Source organism: Cervus elaphus, chromosome 12 (genome assembly GCF_910594005.1).
Source record: "Cervus elaphus chromosome 12, mCerEla1.1, whole genome shotgun sequence".
NCBI lineage: Eukaryota > Metazoa > Chordata > Mammalia > Artiodactyla > Cervidae > Cervus > Cervus elaphus.
Genome location: NC_057826.1, coordinates 63,205,979 through 63,229,317, shown reverse-complemented (window position 1 = coordinate 63,229,317; position 23,339 = coordinate 63,205,979). Strand labels below are relative to the sequence as shown.

Below are 23,339 nucleotides of genomic sequence, written 5' to 3'. Positions count from 1 at the left end.
TCCTGTCTAACTCAGTGAAACTATGAGCCATGCCGTGTAGGGCCACCCAAGACGGACGGGTCATGATGGAGAGATCTGACAAAACGTGGTCCACTGGAGAAGGGAATGGCAAACCACTTCAGTATTCTTGCCTTGAGAACCCCACGAACAGTATGAAAAGGCAAAAGGATAGGACACTGAACGATGAACTCCTCCACTATAGAACTATTCAATTTTGCACTCCAACAAAAAGAAAGATAAAACCAAAAGAAAGACAGGAGGTCAAAGGAGAAAGTCATAAAAGATGTGTAAACACCAGCTCATCAGATGGTCTATCTGAGAAGCAATGGTCTCTAGGGAGGGGGCAGGAGAGACTCAAGCTGCCCCACCCCACACCAGCAAAAAACACTGGCCCTTTTGAGGCCCAGCTCCCCCAGCCCTCCTGGTTCCCATCCAGCTAGAGGCTCAGATCCCAGGCCAGGCTAGGGACACACACTGGGATCTAGACACCTTCCTCCCAGCTGGAAACCAGAACTAGGGTCTTCTTCCCAGAGTCGGGACAGATGAGGCTTTGTCACATAGGTTCCCTGATTAAAAGAGGAATAGTGACTTGGGCCATGGACAGCATGTATGTGTGATTGAGGGAGAGAGAGAGAAGGGAAGAGAGAGAGACAGATTTAGGCAGAGGCGATACCCAAAGTGAGCACTCCTGGCAGCAGGGGAGTGTTGAATGAGCAGTGAGTACACTAAGTCCCCAGCGTACAAACCAGTTCCATTCCGAGAACATGTTTGTAAGTCCAATTTGTACACTAAATCCAACAGAGTTAGCCTAAGATATCCATCTAACACAATTGGCTATATAGTACTGTACTGTAATAGGTTTATAATACTTTTCACACAAATAATACATAAAAAACATAAAAAATAAAGGAAACCTTTTTAATCTTACAATACAGTACCTTAAATAGTACATGACAAAAGCTGGCATACAGAGGTGGGCATTGAGTGAACAGGCAAAAAGAGTTACTGACTGGATGAGGAAAAGGAGGTGGGAGATGCTTGAGGGATGGTCAGCACTAGGAGATGGAAGGCAAGCTGCAGTTTTACTAGGGCCTGATGCTGATGGAACGCACATTTATATCTTTGAAAGTTCACAACTTGAAGGTTCAAGTGTCGGGGACTTACTGTATGGCAGCTGGACCATGGAAGGGCCCCAGGCAGTTCAGCGTTGGGTGGGGCAGCGGGAGGAGAAAGAGGCTACAGAGGCCCTGGCCAGAGGGAGAGGGCCCGAAGACCCCCACACCAAGCCCAGTCATTGCGGATCTCCTCTCCACAGACCGGAAATCTGCCAATGCTGGAGAGGCTTCGGATGTTTGGAGGGTCCCTTGTGGGTCAGAAGAAATGATAAGCAGAGGAAGAGGGAAGTAGATGGCCCAGATGGCAGGACACACCTGTGAAAAAGGCGGGAACCCAGGCTCTGAGTTCCCAGCTAGGCTCTCTCTACCCCTGCCCATCCCTAGCAGCTGACAGGCGCTCAAAGGCCAGCGCCACTGGAAACACACACACACATGCATTCATGTTTGCTCTGCGCCAATAAATGGATATGCCCTCTAGACATACTCATTTAACTTCTGGGAATGGTGAGGCTATTTGCTCAAGGTAGCAAAAGTACACCTGATAAGAGGATGTGACCCAAGTTTAAAGAACAAAGATGGGTAATTAGCATGGGGAACCTCCAGCTGGAGCCCAGCCAGGAGGGGAGATCATCCCACAGCCTTCAGGAGGCTGAGCACAGAAGGGTGGGGAGCCATGAGGCAGGCAGGGGAGGCCAGAGGTGAAGAGGAATTAACAGGCGGGACCTTGGGGTTAGTGACCCAGATGGGCAACCGATGTAGTCCCCCTTTATCCTGGATGCCTTTAGCATGCAGGTGCAGTGGGGAGTGGAGGGATGGTCAGGGCTGGGGCTGTTTGCAGGAAATGTGGATTGGATGGACGCATCTTTGCTTCTGGTATCAGCTCAGGGCAGTAGCCTGCACTCAGCTCTCACAGCGCCCCTTCTGTTGAGGGTCTGAAGACCTGGTCCCTCTGAAGTCCTTCTGTGTTTGGCGTGGGCCCTGGGCCATGACGGTCGCCTGAGTCCCTTCACACACTCCAGTGTCAGATGAGAACTGCTCATGTCTGCCACATACCCCTTCCCCAACACACTACCTCCTCCCAGAAACAGGGGAAAGGGGACCCAAGTCCACACACCCCCAGAGACACACCACCTCCTCTGGAAACACAGGGGAGAAGGAACCCCAAAAAGTCCAGGCTGCACCCTGGAGGAATATCCCCAGGGCCTGGGGACCTCAGTGCAGGTTCCAAAGAGATGAGAAGCAGAAGCCCTGCAGGGTCCGCTGCCCCTCCCCCTACCCAGCCCTGGTCTGGAGCCCAGGATCCCTCCTCTGTCCCAGTCCCCCAACTCCAGCCTGGGTCAGCCTCCAGTCCTATCCCCAGTCTGTCGCCGGTCGAGAGCCAGCTGGAGGGCCTTGCGCACAGTCTCCACATTGTTCAGGACGTTGTATCGACTCAGGGCCACCAGCTGCTCAAACTCTTGGGGCTCGTAGGTGAAGTTCATCATGCCATAGGGAGTGTCTGGCCCGTTGATGACAAAGTCCCCACCAGCCTTCTCCTCAGCCGTTTTTCGCTCCACACCTGTGACGGGACATGGAGAGAGGCTGGGCTAGGGTACTCTGTGGCTAGGAGTTGCCAATTCAAAAGCCCACCTCCCCAGGACATCCAGCTGGTTCCATGGGTTCTGCTTGGGCCCCCATCTCAGCGCTCTCCCCCTCCAGAAGGAGCCGGGCCAATGTGCATGCTGAGTCCCGGAAGGAGAGGCCAGCTGGGGCCTCCAAGAGGAAGGCTTTCATACATCATCCTGGGGACAGCACCCTCCTCACCAGCCCAGGGTTCTGTGGACCAGACCCAGACCCCAGGCTCCCCTCACCTGGGGCCAGGTGTGTGCGGAAGGTACGGTTGACCAGGGGGAAGTGCAGTATGATGGGTGAGCTTGGGTCCTCAGCCTTGGCAAAGAGGTAGCACTCGTGGGGTTCCTTCATGTCCTCCGGGGACACCTCAATCCTGGGGAAGGAGATGCCTCGGTCCAGGCAGTACTTCTCTGTCATCTGTAAGACCTGAGTAGGGATGCTGACTTGTGCACTTCTGACCCTACCTGAGGCTCCCTGGACTCACACAGGCCCAGGCTTCTACGCCAGCTCTGCCTCCCACCAGCCAAGTGACTTCAGGCAACACAAACAGATCCCACCTCCAAAACCCCACATGGCTGGAGGGAGCCGCTGACTGAGACCCCCTGGGGGGGCCCTGCTGGCTCTGTGGTTACCACTGTAACCAAGGGACAGCAGACCTAGACTTAGGCCCAGACGGGAGCAAGGAATCCACCAGAAACAGCACAGTCCAGAACAGCAGTCTTCTCTTCGCCCAGATAAAGGCTCCTGAGGACTCTCTTTGGCCTCCTCTCCTGACTCCCACTCTCCCCCATCACCTTCCAGATGGGGAGACCAGAACTCCTAACGGTTCACAAGGTGCTCACCCACAGCTCAGAACCCAGGCCCTTCTTAATGGGTGATCCCTCAATGCCCAGCCAGGCTGCTGTAGCAAAGACCCATCCCCCACCCGCCCTGCACCTTACCTCAAAAGGGGCATGCAGGGAATAGTCGAAGGACAGAATGAGGTCCACAGCTCTCTGTGGCTGCAGGCTCAGCGGGAATGGGGAGTTGATGGCAAAGCCTCCATCCACCAAGTTTAGACAGTCCCGCATGGGAGTGAGCTCGTTGGGGAAGGCGTCTGGATGCAAATCTGCACAAAGATATGCTCGTGCTCTGCAGCACCCCTCTTCTCTTCGCCCCTCTCTGTCGAGAGCTCTCCTCCTGTCTCTGACAGCCACAGGGTCTCCCATCTCAGCTCCCAGCCCTGCCTCTCAGCACAGTCATCACAGTTCTTCCCCCGCCGGCCTCCCAGCGCAGCCGGAGCTCCACCCCAACTCCCATCATGGTCAAAAGGCAGAACTGGCCTCAGTGAGCCACAGGCACAGGCAGTAGGTGGGACCCTGCCCAGAGCAGCACCCACCTTTCCAGGCCACAAATTCCCTGCCAGACACATAGTCCTTGTGCAGGAGGAGGCCCCGGGTGAAGTTGGAGTTCTCAGCTGAGGTCAGCCGGGAGGTGCATATGTCCTGTACAACCTGATAGAAGGGTCCCTGAGGGGTGAAGAGCCTGGTTCTCAGGCGCGCTGGATCGTGAAGCTGGAGCTCTTGGCAGTCATCTAGGTGGAGGTGGGAGGGTGAAATTCAGTGAGAAGTGGTGCCCCCCCTTTGCCCAGTGGTCCTTATGCTTCATAGAAGCCCACTTCATCTCCCCATACCCCTCCTCTTCCCCAACCCCAACTCCCAGGCCTCTGACCACTGCTTCCCAAACTTAAATGACTTTCTTTCATGGTCCCCATATTTTGAACGTTGCCTATGACATAGCATGTATTAAATACCACCTACCCTTAAAGCTGCATGGGCAACTTCCAGTTAGAATTTCACCCATTAAACACCTGCTGAGCAATTATCACGTGTCATGCTGGCCACTGTGCTGGGCACAGGATTGCAGAGGTGGACAGGCCTGGCCCTGGCCCTCCAAGGCTCACAGCATACCAGGGGAGAGTCACGTAAAGAGGTCATAATGGTGACAATGCCCTAGGGTCAGGACCACATGGGATGTGCGTACGGTTCTACTGGAATTTGGCGGTCAGACCCTCGATCAATCTGGGGGAACGGAGTGGAACAGAGATGCCTCCTGACAAAATAATGTCTGAGCTGAACTTTTAGAACAGGGCAAAAGTTACCCAGGGAAGAAAGGCGGGAAAGGTATTCTACGTAGCAGGAAGCTCATGGGCCATTTAAGGAGTGGGCTGAAGGGGAGCCCTGAGGTGGGTGGGCAGAGGATCAGCCAGCTGCCCAGTAGCCCCAGATTGATCTAATTGAAGCTCAAATGGAGAATTAAAGGCATAGGCTTATCACAGAGCACTCACAGCTCCCACTCCATTTTCTGACATGGGTCCCCCATCCTCCAGCCTCTCTGTAGACCTCTGGGCATCCAGAGACCCTAAGCCAGAAGATATCTTCTCAGTACATCTCTGAACTGAATGGGACATCCAAGTCCTTTGCCCTCATTCCTTAGGCCTCTGCCAGGGTCCTATTGCTGGGAAGAGGTATTGGGGGCTGGAGGTGGGCTTGGTTGGGGGATCTCTGCTCTCACCTGTGATTTTCACACTGTCTCTGCACCAGTCTAGGAAGCTGAGGCCCCGGCCAGCGGTCTTCAGGAAGATCTCATCCAGGCTGGCTGCAAAGGCGCTGCCCCACATACCTAGGGAAAAAGGCAAGGCCCCAGGCCTTCACAACCCCTCCACCCACTTCACGGAGCCTGCGCTGTCCCCAGCCCTCGCACCTAGACGTACCCTGCAGGTAGCAGATCCGGGACTCGGGCCGGAGCTGCAGCAGTCGCCCCATGAAGAAGTCTGAGCCAAAGAGCTCGGTGGGAACATACGCTCCATACTTGGGGAAGCCGACCTCATGGGGGGTGAACTCGCACCACTCTGGGAGCCAAAGTGAAGGGAATGTCGCCAGGGGCTTCTGACCAGGAGCCCATGGTTCCCCACCACCCTTGTGCCTGAGCAGGAATATTTGCCTTGTCCAGAGCAGGATGCAGCAGGTCCACTGTGCTGCTCCAAGGCACCCACCTGTACCCTGAAAACCCTGGCCTCTTACACCCGCCCCCACCATTGCCTCTACCTGCTCCCTAGGTCCCCACACCCTGGCACCTGCAAAGCCCTCCCCACTGACGTTGCTGCGGACGTTGACGCTGCTGTAGATGGGGTAAGGGTTCTGGCCCTGGCTGACTGCCTCCTTCTGGTCAGACAGCTTGGCAGGATTTTCCTGGTCAGGAAAGAAGGGAGACCACTTGGCCTTTTGGGAGTTCCCTTCCCACAGCCCCGTGCCACCCTGCGTGGTGTGGTGTGCCCCCAAGACTTCGGTTGCTAAGGGCTGCAATCTAGAGACAGCTCTGGAGAGGACAGGCTTTGGGCTGCAGCAGAGCAGAGGCCACTGTGGGCTTTGTGCAGCCCCAGGGCCTTTGGGAACACCCTCTCCCTTTCTTCCCATTCAAGAAAGCATATCAGAACCCAAGGGAGTCAAGCGACATTTTTAAAGGAATAACTGAAAATCCAATCTACTTTCTTTTAAAAAGTAAATCACTAGAAAACATGTATTCTTTTCTTAGAAATAAGATATCACTTTCACAACTAACAGCCACACACCAGTGGGCCAGGACCCATAGGTCTCCAGGGTCCTAAGAACTTCACTTAGCTCTCATCTCATTTCCTAGTGCCTGCTGGGTCTGCAGTTCCCGGAGAAGACACCAGGTGAAGTGCATCATGCCTGTTTGGCCAGTGGGCTGGAGTGGCATTCTTCCTCATCAGCAGGTTGGAATCCTTTGGTGCACTTTCAAAGCAGACCCGAACTAGGGCTTGACAACTCACCAACCACAACCAGCATCTCTGGCAGTGAGGCCTAAGCACTAAGGTTTTGGAAAGCTTTAGTGGAACTAAGTGCTGATGGGGTAAGGTGGACTGGAGCCACGTTCATTCATTACCGACTCATCTCTTACCTCCTGGTACAGGAAATATTCAACGAGAAGGCCCCAGAGATCAACGAGGGAACTACGGTGGCCGCTGCTTTCCCGGCTCCCCAGTTCCTGGGCGTAGTACTGCAGGCGCTCCGTGGACACTGCCCCCATCTTACTGCTGCACACTTGAGCCTGGGCACGCTCAATAGGGCCCTGCAAGGCCACCTGGGACCAGGCTGGGTCCTTGTAGAGTGTGGAGATGCACCTGGGTATGGAGGGAATTAGGGACAGGGAGGCACAGCAAGAGGATAGAGAGATGCAGGTGTCTGTGAGTCACCCCTCCTCCCCCATCCGTTGCTCTGACCTGCACCACCTACTCAGAGGGCCCTGTGGACTCTGTCCCTTCCTGGGCCTCCTCACCAGATCACCAGGTCACACTCCTGCCCCTTCAGAGCTCTCCTTTATTTTGTCCTGCCCCTACCTCACTTACCAGGTGGACCCAGAGACGCCGCTCAGGTAGGTCACAGTGTCCAAGAGGCCGAGCTCCTGTAGCCCAGCCAGGCTGCCATACAAAGAAGACATGGCTCGGGTTCCACCTCCGGAGCCCAGCACGGCTACCACCGGCACCTGGGCACAATGAGAGTCATGATAACTTCTACTCCCACTGTTGCTCATCTGCTATTTCTCAGCCTATCAGACACTGGTCTGAGTCTTGTGTTATCTCACAGAATCTTCAAAGCAACCCAGTGGCATCCCCACTTTACAGATGAGGAAACTTAGGCTCAGGGTGTTTAGATACTGTGTCCACACTCATACCCATAGTAAGTACTAGGCTCTCAAACTGATGCAGTAGAGCCTCAGAGATGGCTCTTAACATTATACCAGGAAAGTATGTACCTGGGAGGTGTATTGGATTTGCTCAAAACAGTGAAATCCAGGTTTCTCAACCTTGGCACTGTTGGTGATTTTGGACCAGATCATTCTTTGTTGTAAGGAACTTATTCTGTGTGTTATAGGACGTTGAGCAACATTTCTGGCCATTACCCAACAGACACCAGTAGCATCCCCCTCTCCTCCCCCAGTGGTGGTGACAAATGTCCCCTAGATGGGTGGGGCATGAAGTTACCCCCAGCTGAGAACAAGAAGTGAAGTGACAAACGCCAGCATGCAGCTTGGACCTGCCCCAGACACAAGAGGTGCCCAGATGTCTTTTTAGGATCAGAGGGGCCAGGTGGGATCAGACTAGAAACTTTTTGGCTCCTCAAATTTTCCAGGAAGGTCTGCTTCATTCCACCCCAGGCTTCTGGTTCCTTTCCCTGTTTTTCCTTCCTTCTCCTGTCTTGAAAAAAATGCTCTGTGGCCACATCCCAACAAGGTCACTGTGCCTTCAGAGGGCTAGAGGAGGCAGAGTGCCTGTTAGCAGGCCTGTGCCCTTTCTACCCTCTGCCCACAGAATGGAGACCAGGTGCAGGGCAGGCATTACCAAACCAGAAGTCTAGGCTGGCTCAGCTGGTCAGCACCAGGCACAGGAGGAAGCCACTGCTTGTTCCCGATTTACCCCAGGTCTCCCCCTCAGCACTGCCTTTCCCCCTGCCTCCCAGACACAGGCTCCCATGGAGCCTCCACTTCCAAATCTCTTTGTCTACTCTTAAAGACTGCATTGTGTCCTTGCCCCTGCAGCCTCCCGCGGACATGGGCGGGAGGCCAATAAGGAGGTAATATAGATCGTGTGAGGTGATAAGGGTGGGACCTTCATCCCATAGGACTGGTGTCCTTGTAAGAAGAGGAAGGGAGAGAGACTCCCCCAAACCCTTGCACATGCATGGGGGAAAGGCCATGTGAGGGCCCAGCCAGAAGGTGGCCGTCTACAGTCAGCAAGAGCAGCCTCATCAGATGCTAACCCTGATGGCTCCTTGATCTGGAACTTCCAGCCTCCAGGCTAGATAATAAATGTCCATTTTTTGAGCCACCAGTCTGGGGTGTTCTGTTATAGCAGCTGGAGCAGACTAATAGAGCCCCCTCAGCTGAGGCTGCTCAGCCCGCATTATGTATGGGGTCCTGACTGTCCCGAGCATGCCCGTCAGCTCAGGCAAACAGGCTGGCTGCCTTCCTCCACTGGTCCCCACTCTTCCTCAACACTTCCTGTCACCTCGTAGCCACACAGTCAGTCCTCTCAAGGAAGAAGTTGGATTTGGTCCCAGCCACTCTGGGGCCCAGCTCATCCATTCCATACCTGGCTACTGTCGGGAGCCTGGCTCAACCCCAAAGCTTGCTGAAGGGCCTTGGACACGAGCCGCTTCCTCTTCTCCAGAAACTCCTTCTCCCCATCACAGAGGTCGAAGCCAAGACGCAGGTCAAGGTCCCCAGAGCTGCCTCAGATGAGGTTGGGGGTTGGGTACTGGGTGACGGTTCACTAGAGGAGAGTCTCCAGCCAAACCCATTTTCACAGGAGCAGACAGATGCACACTCCAGGGGACCCCTCAGGAAGACCCCATGGGAACCAGACACCCCCAACCTCCAGCTGAGCTGAGTCAGCAGAATAGCACCCCCACTGCCTCACCTCATCTCTGCCTTCACACTCATGGCCACCTCCTGGCCCTGGAAGAGACAACAGCCCATCACCAGAGCACTGAGTGGGACTCACAGCACTGGTTGCTCTGGTGACTCTGGCCCGGATGTGGACATTGTGACTGAGCTCCAGGCTGGCCTTATCTTGACCTCCTCCCCCTGACCCTTTTTGGTGGTGACAGAGCAGGCAGGGATCCCTCAGGCACCTGGACAGGGCCTTACCTCCCCCAGGGCCACGACACACTGCTGCTCCTGGCCTAGGGCCAGAGAGGAGAGCAGGATGCCAGGCTTGCTGGTCTGGGCCTCCTCCTTGGCCCTCGGGTCACCCTGTGGAGAAGAAAACACTCAGAGGAGAGGGAAAGGGGCCTTGTCCAGACTGGACTGATTCTGTCATTTGCTCCTTCCCAGGCCACGTCACTCACCTGGACCATGAGCTTCTCTCCTGGGTCCACCTCCAGCCTGGAGCTGAGTACTGGGTTCACATGGAAGGTAAACGTGGCTGGGACGCCCGTCTCCATGGGAGGCTGCAAGGGCAAGAGCTGGGGCTTCTCGTAGGCTCCAGGCACTGCCAGCTGAATCTGCCTAGGGCCTGAGAGCAGAGCGCCCAGGTGAGTGCCGGGTGAGGGGGTGAGCGTGGGGTGTGTGTGGCTCATGATGGTGGCACCCCAGCTGCAACTCCCCTTTTCTTCCCCTTGGAAATGTCAGCTCGTCACCCTGCTCACTCTCTGACACCGTGTTCCACAGGCAAGGTATCACGAAAGACACTCAGGGTCCTATAACCTGTCCTGGTCAGAACTGGGAGCTGATGTTAAGCGAAGAGCTCCTGCTCAGGGCTTATGGGGCTGATGATTTTGAGTTTATTGTATTAAGTATATAACACAAGTGCATGCTAAGTTACTTCAGTCGTGTCCGACTCTTTTGCAACCTCATGGACTGTAGCCCACCAGACTCCTCTCTCCATGGATTTCTCCAGGAAAGGATACTGGAGTGGGTTGCCAATTCCTTCTCCAAGGAATCTTCCTGACTCAGGGATTGATCCCAGGTCTCTACGTGTCCTGCATTGGCAGGTGACTTCTTTACCATTAGTGCCACCTCGGAAGCCTGGTATAAAACATGTATTTTTTAATATATATATAGGATCGTATTATAATGCTGCTGCTGCCGCCAAGTCGCTTCAATCATGTCCGACTCTGTGCGACCCCATAGACAGCAGCCCACCAGGCTCCACCGTCCCTGGGATTCTCCAGGCAAGAGTACTGGAGTGGGTTGCTATTGCCTTCTCCGTATATTATAATGATCCTATATTAATTATTATATTAATTACCAGTTTTCAACAGGTACTTCCCCTCTGGTGCCCTATTCAAGCCCTGTGCTGACTGCCTTGGGGCAGGTTTGTGGCCAGAGAGAAAGCAAGTAAGCTGCACATTGTTTCCGAAGCATAAGACCTTGTGAGAACAGAGAGGGTTTGCAGGGGAGGTAGAAGGAGGACGTGGATTCGTGGCACAGAGAGGACAGGCTTGGGGAAGTAGAGAAGAGCTGGCCCTGCCTGGGTGAGGCCAGCCTGGGAGGAGGCAGGAAGAGGCCTGGGGGCCCAGGAGCAGCAGGGCCTGCCCTTGACTCTGCAGCTTTCTGGACAGCAAGCAAGACCCCAGACAGAAAGAGCTACAAATGACACCCACAAAGAGGGGACCAGACAGACCCACAAAAGAGCCCCAGATCCCAAACACTCAGAAGCAGAGGTCCAAATGGAATCCCTTTCCCTATATGCCTTCTTTGGCACCAAATGAGACCTGGAACTTGACATGAGCAGGGGTGGAAGGAAATTTAAAAATAAGTGATACTTCTACTTACACCACAGTTTTCAGGCTGAGACTAATATGGACTATTCATAGAAAGAAACAATAAAAGCTGTGGTGGGGGGAGCAAACAGGTCTGGGTGTCACAGACCTGGGCCTGGATCTGCTCCATCACTTATTGATTGTGTGACTTTAAGCAAACTTCTTCTTTGAGCCTCTGTCTCATGAATTAAAAGAGAGTAACGACTGTACCTATTTTACGAGGTTGTTCTGAGGGTTCAAAAATAAAACACTATAAAATGCTTAGCCCAGTGCCTGACTCATAGAAAGTGCCCGATGTTACCTGGGTAGCACTTGGCCCGGAGGCCCAGACTCCCAGCATCAGAGTGACCTTAGCTGCCACACAGCCTCCACTCCCCTCCCACACCTGGGCCCCCTCCCGAGTGCCTGCCTTCCGCGACAGACCGCAATGGCCCCAGTTCTTCACTTCTGGAGGTCTCTTTGTCACATGACCTCAATTCCTTCCACTAAAGAAGCTGCTGTATTCCTCACCCTCCAACTTAGAGTCAGCCTTGTGCTTGTTTTGGCTAACAAAATGTTAGTGAGTGGCGGTGATGTAACCAAAGACTCGAAAAGCTCTTGCTCATCTGGACTTGCTCTCTTACACCTCTGCAGATGTCTTCAACATATGCCCGGGCTTGTCCGCTGGTCACAGCAGGTAGACGAGGGACATGGGAGCCAAGCCAGGTCACCCCACCAAGCCCAGCCTAGATCAGCCCTGCCCCAGCTGACCTCCAGATGTGTCTGCCACTGAGATTTTGTGGGTATTTTTTGTACATCAGTAGTCAAACTGATACAGCCACTGTGCTAGAATACTTCCAGAGACAGAAATTCACTACTTTCAGAGGCAATCCATTTCATCCTCGGTCAGCTTTAAGCAATGAAAAATTAAGAATTTTCTGCCTAAGACCAATCTTCTTGAAACCAGCAGCCTCCAACCCCCCAGGAGAGAAGACAAGAGCCCAGGCCCCTGGCCAGACTCACCGTGCTCTAGACGTGGGGCTGTCCCATCGCCCCCGAGTGTGCCCTGGATTCTCAAACATGGCTGAACCTGAGGAAAGCAGAGGGCTGTGGGAGCCAGGGCATCCTTGGGGCCCTGAACAGGGCCTGAACCAGGAGAGAGGGGGGGAGGGCTCTCTGGGGAAAGGTTGAGCTGACATCCTTCCCAGGGCCTGTGCCTTTATGAGCAAGAGTTTTCTGTCATAGACCCCTCCCAGGACTCAGAGGCAGTGTCCCCTGGAAGGAAAGGGGAAGGAGAAAAGGGGCCCTGGCCAGTGGCTCCTTGGCAGTCACAGAACCCAGGGGCCTGATTGAGCAGAGTGCTGTGCCCAGGAGGGAAGGCTGGCTTCTGGGCTATTCCCTCAGGTGGAGGCAAGGTGCCCCCTTGTCCTTGGAGATGCATCCCCTGCATGTCTCCCCTTGAGTGCCCTTCAGGCAAGTGGGCATGATGGGCTCAGTCTGGACTCCTCAAAGCCCCCCCAAGCCCTGAAGATCCCCCAACTGGTCTCCCCTACTCACCACCAGGACCCCATTAGTGATGATTTCAGACGCGGGCACCTGGCTGCAAGGGACACATGAATCCCTCAAGATGGCTGTTATTATAATAATGTAACCAAAGCAGTTGAAGAACTTGGGAGCAGGGCAGGTTTGGGGTTAGAGTGGGTGTCAGGATCAGGACCTCCCCTCTCAGACCAGGTCAGTGCAGGACCTAGTGATTGGGAGCTGGTAGGATCTCAGCATAAATGGGAGGGTACGGGCTCCACTGGAACTCACCTCTTCTCCAAAACAAATTCCACCTGCAGCTCGTGTGAATCCTACATGGAGGGAGCAAGGGAGCACCAGTTTTCGAAGTACTCCCAGAGTTTCAGGACCTTCCCTCCACCCCCGATCCTACTCAGCTCCAGGGACTAGAAGGGAGACCACTGTCGTGGCTGCTCATGGGCCCAGGATGGGGTAGCGGCACCGCCACCAGGAGCTCCATCCATTCAAGGCTGTGGGCAGGTATGTTCTAGACACTGAGGATTAATGACTGACAGAGACACAGAGCCCGTGCCCTCAAGGAGCCCACGTGTTGGCTTCACTCAGGGAAGGCGTGTTTGTAGGAAGGCTTTGTGGGACCAGCACTGCAGGATGGAGGACATTTGTCCTGGAGGTCTGGCCCATGCTGACCGGCAGACCCCTGTGCCCACTGCCTCGTCTCCTCAGGCTGAGCCCACTGCAGGCGCAGGTGGGGCAGCTCACCTGCTGGCTGAGGGGGAAGGTGTGTCTGTGTGGTTGGCCTGGCTTGAGGCTCCTCAGATCAAAGAGCAGCAGGGAGAGCTGGTCATTCTCCAGGATGTCCTTGTCATAGAGGGTGAGCTCCAGGACATTCTAGGGACAGTGTCGAAAGAGGGGACCTTAGACGGGGCAGGAAGCAAGCATCTGGGAAGAGACCTCCCCCTCCGCAGTCCAGCCCCCACCTTCACGGCACCATGGATCCGGTAGTGGAAGGTCTCGTTCCACTCGGGGTCCCTGCAGTTGGCCACCACCCTGGTCCGGGCGGGGCTGGGGGATGCTGAGGGCAGCCACAGTTGCACATAGCAGTCAGCTTTGGACACTGTAGGTAGGATGGACAGGTCCTCAGCCTCTAGCTTATGACTGGAAAGGTTGCCTGGAAGAAGTTGGGGCTGGGTGGGAAGGGCAGAGAGGGGAGGGGAGGCTGCCCATGGAGCAGGCTGGGGTAGGGAGATGGGGAGAGCCCAAGTCTTTGACTTTGAGTCCATCTCCACCAGGGAGACTCCTCCCATTGAAAAGGATGGAAATTCTGTGGTGACCAGTTGAAGAGATTATGTGACACAGCACAGGCCATGGGGTAATTCCCTGATCCAGAGAACGAGCTCCAAGCTCCCGCCCAGTGTGAGCCTTGCAGTGGAAACCCCTAGAGATCAGACAGTGACTTCTGGCAGCGGCAGGCCTCATGCACTCACCCAGGCTGGCACTGCTCCATGCGCCAGACTCAGGAAGGAGTCGGTGGTCTGCATATTCCCCTCCCCTCCAGCTCCTGCCTGCCTGGCCCTTGGGCTCCCTCACCAGACAGACCTCCATCCACTAGACTCTAAATACACATGTGCACTTCTGACCAGCCCCTGTTGAGCTCTGGGGAGGCCCCAGGGAGAGGAAGGGAGAAAGCGTGGCATTAGGGGAGACTCACGCAGGTCTGTGCCCTGGATATTTTTGGCTCTCAGCACCTTCACCTGGAGGTCATAGTAGGGGTGGGTCTCCCGCTGAAAGGACAGAAAGACTCGGTTCCAGGAAGCCAGCTGTGGGGCCTGACCTCCCTGCCGTGGGGCCCACCTCGGGTTTCCCTCGTCCCATCACAGAGCGTCAGGCAGCCTGGCCCAGGGTCACTGATGTCCCTGCGCCAGGAACCCAGGAGGCCTTGGCAGGTGAAGCACTGGGAGCTGAGCACATTGGTGATGAATGTGACCTTGAAATCAGTCGGGCCAGGATCAAATCAAAGCTGCACCGTGGACTAGCTAAATGACCTTGGGCAAGTAACTTCATTTCCCTGTGCTTTAGTTTCCCTGTCTCTAAGGTGGGTGTTAAGATGATAATCTCACAGGGTTATAGTGAGTCTTAAATGAGAAATCATACAAAGTGCCCAGGATAATTACTTAATACATTAACTAATTATGTTCAGTAATTATGTTTATTGTGCACCACAAACGTGCAGCTCTCCTGACTATAGTACCACTGCTATAGCTGAACAGCTGAAGTGAAACCTCAAGTAAGGTGTTTAGGAGATTATCAAAAGAGAAAACTGTGATGAGCTGCACCCACCAGCTCCTGACAAAGGCTAAAAGATGGCCCAAGACGGGGCAGGCAGGTGAAGGGAAACCTAGAGTCATGCAGCTGGTACTGGTCTGACAAGTCGCTAAGGAGACGGCAGGTTGGGCTCGGGAGAGCAGACTGCAGCCTCCCAGGGGTGAGACTATCTCCTCCAGACCCCAGCGAGCCCCTCACTCTCACCACCCCCTCAACCACCAACCCCCCAACTCTACCGCCAGGCTAACCCAACCAGCTGCCAAGTGTCACACATCACCTCGCCCTCCACTTCCTAACTGGGTGGGATTATTTTTAAGATTATTGTTTGGCCAGATTCTCTAAACTCTACCAGGTAATCTGGAGTGAATTGGTCCTGGCCCAGATCCAAATGCATTCCCAGGGTTGGCCCCAGTCTCCACAGCAGACTGGGCTCCCGCTCCCAGAACTTCTCCTGTCCACACCCCCGGGGAAGATCAGATACTTTACCCGCCACTGCCTCCACTGAGGTCCCCTCTTCTCTCGCTTCTGTAGCTGCACCACACCCAGGAGGGGCAGCGCCTTGCTTGCCAGCCACCTGGGCCAGAGCGCCCAGAGCATGGCCAGGCAGCCCAATTCCTGGCAGGAAACCCTGCCTGCACTCTGGCCACACTGGCTGCTGGCTCAGGTCTGACAGGTAACTGGGGTGGGGAGGGTGGAGCTGGCCGCTCCACTGAGCACTCTCAACTGGGGCTGGAGGTGGGGTTTGACATGCTCCAGGAAGTGCCTGGAGCCCAGTTTCCTCTGTCAGGAGGGACTTCAGATCCTTTCCAAGAGGATGCAGAATGGGCACTCTGGTTCCCAGTCCCAGCCCCTGGTTTTCAGGGGGCTGCTTATGGAAAATAAGACGCCTGAGGCCTAGCCCCAGATGATTTGATTTAGTGGGTATGGATAGAACCCAGGTGTTTGTATTTCCAACAAGCCTTTGAGATGATGCCAACACATGTGGTCCAGGGAAGAGCAGCCAGAAAGTGTTGTATTAGGGGCCTAGTCTCCCCCAAACTACCAGAAAATCCTAAAACCAACACCTTTCAAGTCCCACCTTCCCCAAGACTCTTAAGCAGAAACTTGGAAATCTCTGGTGTCCAGTGTTTCATCTGAACTCAAAGGTATTTCTAATCTCTCAAGGTCTCCCTCACTTGTTCTTCAAATCCTGAGGGAGCACTGCCCTAGGCCCTGGTCCAAAGGTGAAGAGGGCCCAACGTCATCCTGAAGAAATTCAGACTCCTGATTGCCCGTGGCTTCTGCCCAGGGGCTCTTCTTGAATCAGTGGAAATGCCTGGATGGTCCAGGGACAGAAGTAGGCATATGGCCAGGTGGTATGGATAAGGGCAGGCCAAAACCGCTTGTCCTTAAGCTACTGGAGATAAAGGCGTCAGAGTCCCCTCTGACCATCGTGAGCCTGAGGCTGCAGATGGTGTGTGATGTCCCCCTTTCCGTGGACCACAACCATGTGTCCAAGATAGGCACTGTTCCTGGAAGAAAGGCTCTCTAGGGCAGTGAGTTGTTGAGAGATACATTTCTTTTCCTCAACCAAGACCCAGTCATCTCCACTCTCTTTCCTGTGGCCCAAGTTGGAGACTGAAAAAATGACATTCCAAATGAAGTGATTCAACTCCAAAATGAAACCCACAGGCAAGTGCAGACCAGAAACTCCCAGAACTGCTGTTGGCCAGGTCCCAAAGGGGAGTGCCTGTTTTTGCTCAATTTGGAGCATGAGGTCAAGAACCTATTCTGGGATCTCAGAAATGGTGTCCCACCTTCTTGGTGATCTGTACACAGCAGGGGAGATCGAAGAGGGCAGGGGCACGGAGCTAGCTGGGGGCAGAGTCAGCCAGGCCTGGCGTCCAGGGCTCCTGACAGACTGTTTTCTAGGCTGTACCTCACCCTCTCCTGGAAGCCATCAGTCCCATGCCTCAACAAAGTCAAACCTCTTAGTCCCAGATGTTTTTCATTTCCAGAGAGAACTCAGGATGGCCAGAGATGGCTCTTGAGGACACAGAAAGAACAGACCGCTGTTTTGGAGCTGGCCAAAGTGGACCCACATTTCTTCACTTCTTAAACATCCCTCAGTTCCTTACTCCCATCAATTCCACACCCACCATGCACCTCCCGGTCATTCTCAGCTGCAGGAAGAGGCATGTGGCCCTAACATGTGAAGGGGAAACAGTCTGGATCAGCTAGAGCTGCAGTGTGTCTACTGACGCGTTGCGATGAGATGTTCTCCATGTGTGCTGTCAATACAGCACTACACACTAGCTGAACTGGACAGCACAGATCAAGACAGTGTTATAATGAGTTTTTTTCCCTTAGTCACTAATTGGATTAGTCTTTTCAATTCTTTTTAAAATAATTTTTTAAGCTATAGTTTTTTTTTTTTTTAATTTAAAAAATAAGTTATTTATGGCTGCACTGGGTCTTCACTGCTACTCTCTAGCTGTGGTGTGTGGGCTTCTCTTGTTGCAACACTCAGGCTTCAGTAGTTGCAGCGCGTGGGCTTAGCAGTTTTGGCACATGGGCTTAGTTTCATGTTCCACAGCATGTGGGATCTTCTTAGACCAGAGATCAAACCCATGTTCCCTGCACTGGCAGGCGGGTTCTTAACTACTGGACCACCAAGATCTTGATTCTTAAATGGGCATCTCATTGTTATTTTTACCAAATTCCACAGGAAAGCGGGGGGGAAAAAAAAGAGACCCAGACAGGCTTGGTTTCTTACTTCAAGATGTTTATTATGAGAGCTTTGCCAGTCCTCACCATAGTGCATTCATCTCCAGCCTTCGCCACACCTCCGTGGAGGGCAGAGAGTCTATGGCAAGAGAATGGAGTTCGGGAAAACTGGGTCATTTATACATTCCAGCAGGGAAGGAAACACACATTTTTTATTCTATTGCTTCAAACACGTGTGCCACACAGGTGGTGGGAACGGGAGGTGCACCCATGGAGGCCAGGAAGGCAGGGCGTGTGGGCTGGGGCCAGTTTCGGCTGCTGCTCCAAAGGAAACTCAGCCTGGTGCTCAGAACTGGTGCAAATGGGGCCCACGGTGGCCCTGCTTCTTAGCAGGGGCATGGCCAGTGGGATGTGGATCTTGTGATATGCTGTTCGGCCTCCCAAAACTGAGCAGGGTCCCCCATCTCTGTGAACAACGTTGATGGCTCTTGTCCCTTCAGACCCTCCATGGAGGGTGTGCCTGGGAGGAGCCTCGTGTACATCACCAGCAAGTCAGGCTACAACACAGGCCCCAAACAGCACAATGCTGCGGTTTAAAAAGGATCTCGGCATGTCAAGGACAGGCCACCAGAGCAGTGTCAGTATCGGGCGCTGTCACCTACCCTCAAAGCTGTTAGACTCTGGGGTCAGGTGAGTCTGAAAGCCCCCAGGGAGGACAGGATACAGGGTGCTCTCCCTGTGTGTCTTCAGCTTGCAGTGCTGGGGACTCGGCCTGTGGGCTCTGGGGCCCTATGGGAGACGGGGTCTCCTCTGAACAAGGGCTCCCCCAAGTTTGGCGGTGAGTTTTGTCACGAGCTCCTGCGCCCCACCAGCATTCTCGGCTGTCCCCGAGCCCCGCACAAGCACACCCAGCATCGTCATTGTCAGTTTCTGATCGTTTCCCGTGTGCAGCAGGGATCCCCCTACCACCCACGTCCCAGCGCAATCCTCCAACTCTTGCAAAAGAAAGCTGGAGAACGATGGCCAGGCCAAAGTGGGTGCACGACATGGGCTGGAAAGAGAAAGGCGCCCCAAGCACGAAGCACTCTGCTCAGCAAGCCTAAACCAACCTGCTCTGGGGGGCTGGAGGATGAACCTGGAGCAGGAGCCTCTGCAGACATCTGCCAAGAGGTCACATACCCAGGGCAGCCCACCCTGAGAGCTACTGTCACACTCGGCCCTGAGAACGATGCTCTTCTAAGCTTCTGGGCATGGAGTGCACAGTCCAAGGAGGTTCTATTTACAACACACGTGACAGTCAGTTATCAATGTATTCCTAGAAATCAGGACTTCCTCTTGCTTCTCATTTTACCTTGTTCAAAATTCCTGGTGTCAGGAAAATGGGAGAGAAAGCCTGGGTGGAGCAGTGAGGGGAGAGATAAAGGAAGAAAATAAATAGAGAAGGAGACTGAAAAATCAAGAGTTGATTGGGGACACAGGTGAGGGGATGCAGGGTCAGCAACTATGAAGTGACCAGCGTTACCTAGAGGGCGGACCCGTCCAGCCTCTGCAGTCAGAGGGGCTCTGGGGCTTCTCTGCTCAAGGGACTCCAGGCAGCCGAGCTGAAGGCTCCTGTGAAGTCCTATGTGCATCCTAATAGAAAACTGAATAAACAACCCCCAGGAGGGTTTCAAACACTTGAGATAGTTTCCGTATTTGGGTGACTGGAATGCAAAGGCAGGATGGTGCCCTTCCTATCTCTTTCTGCCCAAGCAGGTATCCAATTCTCCGAAACTGCCTGCAACATAATGGTATAAAAGGTGTAACTAATTTCTTTTCCTATCAAAAATCTGGCAACGTCAGAACACAAGTCTGAATAATTCAGAAATGTTCCAGGGCTCAAGGGAGCCAGTGTCCAAACGGGGAGACACCCGGTGGTGGCAGCAGTCCCGATCCCCGAAGCCAGGGCTCTCCCCTCTGGGGTGGCCGAGCTGTCCGCCGCTCAGTCCTCGGCCTGCTGGGCTCAGGTGTCAGCTGGGTTGACCTCTTTGGAGCAGAAGTAATGCACGACCACCCCATTGGGGTATCTTGCAAATGCACTGCAGGGAAGGAAAATGACCTGGGAGTGAGGACTGCCTCTAAGAGAAGACAAGTTCTTACTGGAAAAGGCACCTTACCAGGAGCCACCCCAGAAGCTACCTACTCTAACCATAAAGGGCAGTGTGGCCACCACCTCGGTCACATATCCAAACAGAGGATGAGGTCCGTGCCATTCAATTGCATGGGGAATTTTTTTTTTAATTTATTAAATTAAAAAAAAATTACTGAAATATAGTTGATTTATAATGTACCCATCTCTGCTGTATAGCAAAGTGACTGAGCTATGCACATATACACCTTCTTCTTTTATATTCTTTTCCATTATGGTTTATGCCAGGAAATTGGATACAGCTCACTGTGCCATACACTAGGACCTTGTTTATCCATTCTAAATATAATAGTTTGCATTTATCAACCCTAAACTCCCAGTCCATCTCACTCCCCCACCGCCTTCTGGTAACCACAAATCTGCTCTCTATGTCTGTAGGTCTATTTCTGTCTTGTAGATAAGTTCATCTGTGCCAGATTTTAGATTCCCCATTGAAGTGGTACTTGTCTTTCTCTTTCTGACTTACTCCACTTGGTATGATAGTCTCTAGTAGCAGGGGATATTTCCTACTGTCAGCAGAGTGTAACACACAACCAGACAGGGCAATCCAGCCTGGCTCAGCAGCGGTTTACTGAGCGCCAACTGCTCATCAGAACAAATTCTGGGCTAACTCTAACAAAGGGCAGTGGGTCTTTTTGAAGGAAAGCATTCTTCCAGCCATAGAAGTAAAAGGACACATCACTTCCTTGGAGGAAGTGGCACTAACTGGAGTATATGCCTTAAAACAGAATGATGCTGCTTCAGGATTTTACCCAGGAGGCAGCAGGCTGAAAGACCTTTTTCTTCTTTCAGAGGTGTATCTTTAAAAGATAAGGACCTCCTGCTCACATACAGCTCTCAAACACCCCGTGGTACATGTCAATGTTGAGCAACCAGAGGAGAAGGGCTTTATGAGCAAAAAGTCAAGAGCCCCCTGCTACACATTTCAGGCCTTTAAATTCTCAAAGCACCCCCACCCCACAGACACACCAGAAAACACGGCCTGACCTCTGGAGGCTCAAGCACTAAAAGCGGCCCAGATAGCCCTCAGCTGCTCTTTCCTCTTGGGTTAAGGGGCTGAAATCTACCCCGAGCAAGCTATGGGTGAGGCTCACCTGTTCCCAATCTTCTTCTTACACACCATGCACACCTTCTCCTCTGTGATTATGCACTTCACCTGCTGGTGTAGAATGCGCTCTTCCTGGACCTGGGAGCAGAGAGAGTGGGGGAGGTCCTGCTGTCTGGCAGGCGGGACAGAGGAGGGGCTGGCACCGTCTCACCTCCCAGCCCACAGGGGCTCCCTAACTCAAACACCCGTGGCTACATGCCCAGCTGGTTACCGATCAGTTTGAGCCACAGAGTTACAAAGCACCCAGCTCTGCCTCTGTCTCAGGGGACGTGGCAATGGTCTCGCATGGGAAAGGACAAGCCTTCACTTGCATCAGGAAGGTGCGTACCCTCAGGAACTCTGCATGGAGAAGGTTCTTGAGCACTTGGTTGAACCTTTTCTTCTGGGCATTCTCTTCTAAGACCTTCTCCAGAAAGATGCGTATGTCGTTAATCTGAGTGTTCGCGGGCAGCAGGTTGATGGCCTGAGGACAGGAAGAGAGACGGGAACAAGGAGAGGTGGGACAGGAGTGAGATGGAAGAAACGCCTGACGTCACGGAGCCTTTAGACCCCCTCCCTCCTGCCAGCCCCTCCTGTGGTTCCACGCTCCCCACTTGCGCCCTCCACCTCTGCGAGGAGAGCTGCTGACCTTGGTGGTGTCCAGCTTGCTGTGGTGTAGCTCCAGGACCTGCAGGGCGGCCTGGAGGTTGGCTTGTGGCTCCAGCAGTTCCAGCTTGATCGGACCCAGGCAGTGCACGCTGGGGGGTGACAGGTACATCCGGAGCAGGGACAGATACACCTGTCTCATACACAACAAGCCACGCACGCGTCAGGCCGGCAGCAACCCTCCCCTAACCCTCAGCATGACCACACCTAAAGGCAAGAGGGCTGGTCTGGAGGAACTTTAAAATGCAGCATTTTTCACCTTTTAATAAATTTTGTAAAGTCCGTTGACTGAAGATGTCAAAAATTAAAGATTGTGTGGGACTTCCTGGGTAGTCCAGTGGCTAAGACGCCACAATCCCAATGCAGAGGGCCCAAGTTTGATCCCTGGTCAGGGAACTAGATCACACATGCTGCAACTAAGAGTTCATAAGCCACAACAAAAGATCCTGCACGCTGCAGTGAAGATCAACGATCCCAAGTGCAGCAACTAATACCCGGTGCAGTCAAATAAATAGAAATAAATTATTAAAAAAAATTAAAGACCATGTTCTTTCCAAGAGAGAAAAAAAAATCAAATGCATTGTATTGTTTAGCATTATACTGTTAACAAAATGACTCCAAGAGACCCCTCATTTCCTTTGGCTTTGAAGGCTGAGACTCTGCCACGTATAAGCCGGTAAGGATGAGCCTAAGATGAGATGCTGCATCTTCTGGACCCACAACACCACAGTGTTTCTCAGCCTCTCACTCAATATTCTGGGCTGTGCTGTGCATCGATAAGCAGCAACTCTGGCCTCTACCTCCTAGATTTGGGGAGCAAACCCCACCCCCCCACCAGTGGCCATGTAAAATATCTCTACACATTGACAGATCCACATGGAATTTATGCAGAGCACACGTGGGCACCTTGTAAGAACCATCAGATGTTCCTTCTCAACAGGCTGACCAGGAAATTTATTGTACAAGTTGAGACTGTTTTAAGAGTAAAGCAGCAGGGGCACTACAAATAATCACACGGATGACAACAGACTAAGTCAGAGCCACCCTGAGCAAACCAAGACTGCGGTCAGCACGGGTGCGCAAAATCAATCAGTGCCCTAACCCATGCCCTGTCATGTCAGCAATTCCTGCCAGTGTCACCTGTGGCCCAAACCAGAGGGTGCTAGCTATGCTAAGAGGGGCAGTGCAGTGCATATGTGCTCCCTGGGGCCAACTACTTACATCTTTGTTGCCATCTTTGTTTTGGTCATAATGCTTGTGGCAGTACCTGTAAGGGAGAGAGTGATCAGACAAGGTCACATGTAGAGAAAGGGCATGGATGCTGCCTGAGTGAGCAGCCTAATGACAGCACAATCGGGGGCCCGGACACGAGGTGACCTCGCTTCAGCTGCAAGTGCAGGGGTGGCTTTCTCAGCCTCTCATCTCTCTGCAGGGCCTCTTTTAGACCCTTGGGAGGTGGGACGGCAGGGTTGACGTACTCTTCAGCCATCCTTGTGTCTTTCAGGATGTGGACGTAGATGAAGAGAGCTTGTTCGTGTTTCCCCATGCGTCCCAGCAGGACAGCACGTTCTTCCAAGAGGCCTGGGGGCGGGGGGGAAAGAGTGTAAGAAACCATCACCATGACCAGGCAAGCCCAAGGCCAGGGGCTAAGCTATTAGAGGAATGGATATTGGGGAAAAATATTTTTATTACTTGGGATTTTTTTCAAGGAGAAAATTACTAAAATTTTTAAAAGGGAGGAAGGAGGGGACTAGTTTAGGTAGTATTTTATCTCATCTTTTTCTGTGACCATTTGTAAATGGAAGAACAATACTTGATGA

General features: G+C 53.3%; 2 protein-coding genes across 3 annotated transcripts in view; both read right to left on the bottom strand.

Moving 5' to 3' along the window:
* Positions 1-273: 273 nt before the first annotated feature.
* On the bottom strand, positions 274-15,510 carry PLA2G4F (phospholipase A2 group IVF). Of its 2 annotated transcripts, none has more exons than XM_043921057.1 (20): positions 15,359-15,510; positions 14,259-14,331; positions 13,528-13,718; positions 13,310-13,438; positions 12,842-12,882; positions 12,587-12,629; positions 12,053-12,119; positions 9,635-9,801; positions 9,435-9,539; positions 9,205-9,242; positions 8,878-9,013; positions 7,135-7,271; positions 6,687-6,909; positions 5,842-5,956; positions 5,479-5,616; positions 5,280-5,387; positions 4,105-4,299; positions 3,668-3,834; positions 2,966-3,152; positions 274-2,673 (listed from the first exon to the last, which is right to left on the bottom strand). In XM_043921057.1, the coding sequence occupies exons 1-20, from the start codon at positions 15,467-15,469 to the stop codon at positions 2,453-2,455; spliced, it is 2,592 nt and encodes an 863-aa protein (XP_043776992.1). In that variant the 5' UTR covers positions 15,470-15,510; the 3' UTR covers positions 274-2,452. The 2 variants fall into 2 exon arrangements, with proteins under 2 accessions (XP_043776992.1, XP_043776993.1); XM_043921058.1 differs by having other exon boundaries at positions 13,528-13,664.
* A 2,109-nt stretch (positions 15,511-17,619) lies between these two features.
* Positions 17,620-23,339, bottom strand: part of VPS39 (VPS39 subunit of HOPS complex) — a 45,494-nt gene continuing 39,774 nt past the window's right edge. The window contains exons 20-25 of the mRNA XM_043920032.1: positions 22,998-23,100; positions 22,741-22,786; positions 21,503-21,652; positions 21,203-21,337; positions 20,861-20,952; positions 17,620-19,656 (exon numbers count right to left, since the gene is read on the bottom strand). Of these exons, the coding sequence (XP_043775967.1) occupies positions 19,581-19,656; positions 20,861-20,952; positions 21,203-21,337; positions 21,503-21,652; positions 22,741-22,786; positions 22,998-23,100 (602 nt within the window). The 3' untranslated portion in view covers positions 17,620-19,580. The remainder of the gene's footprint in view (positions 19,657-20,860; positions 20,953-21,202; positions 21,338-21,502; positions 21,653-22,740; positions 22,787-22,997; positions 23,101-23,339) is intronic.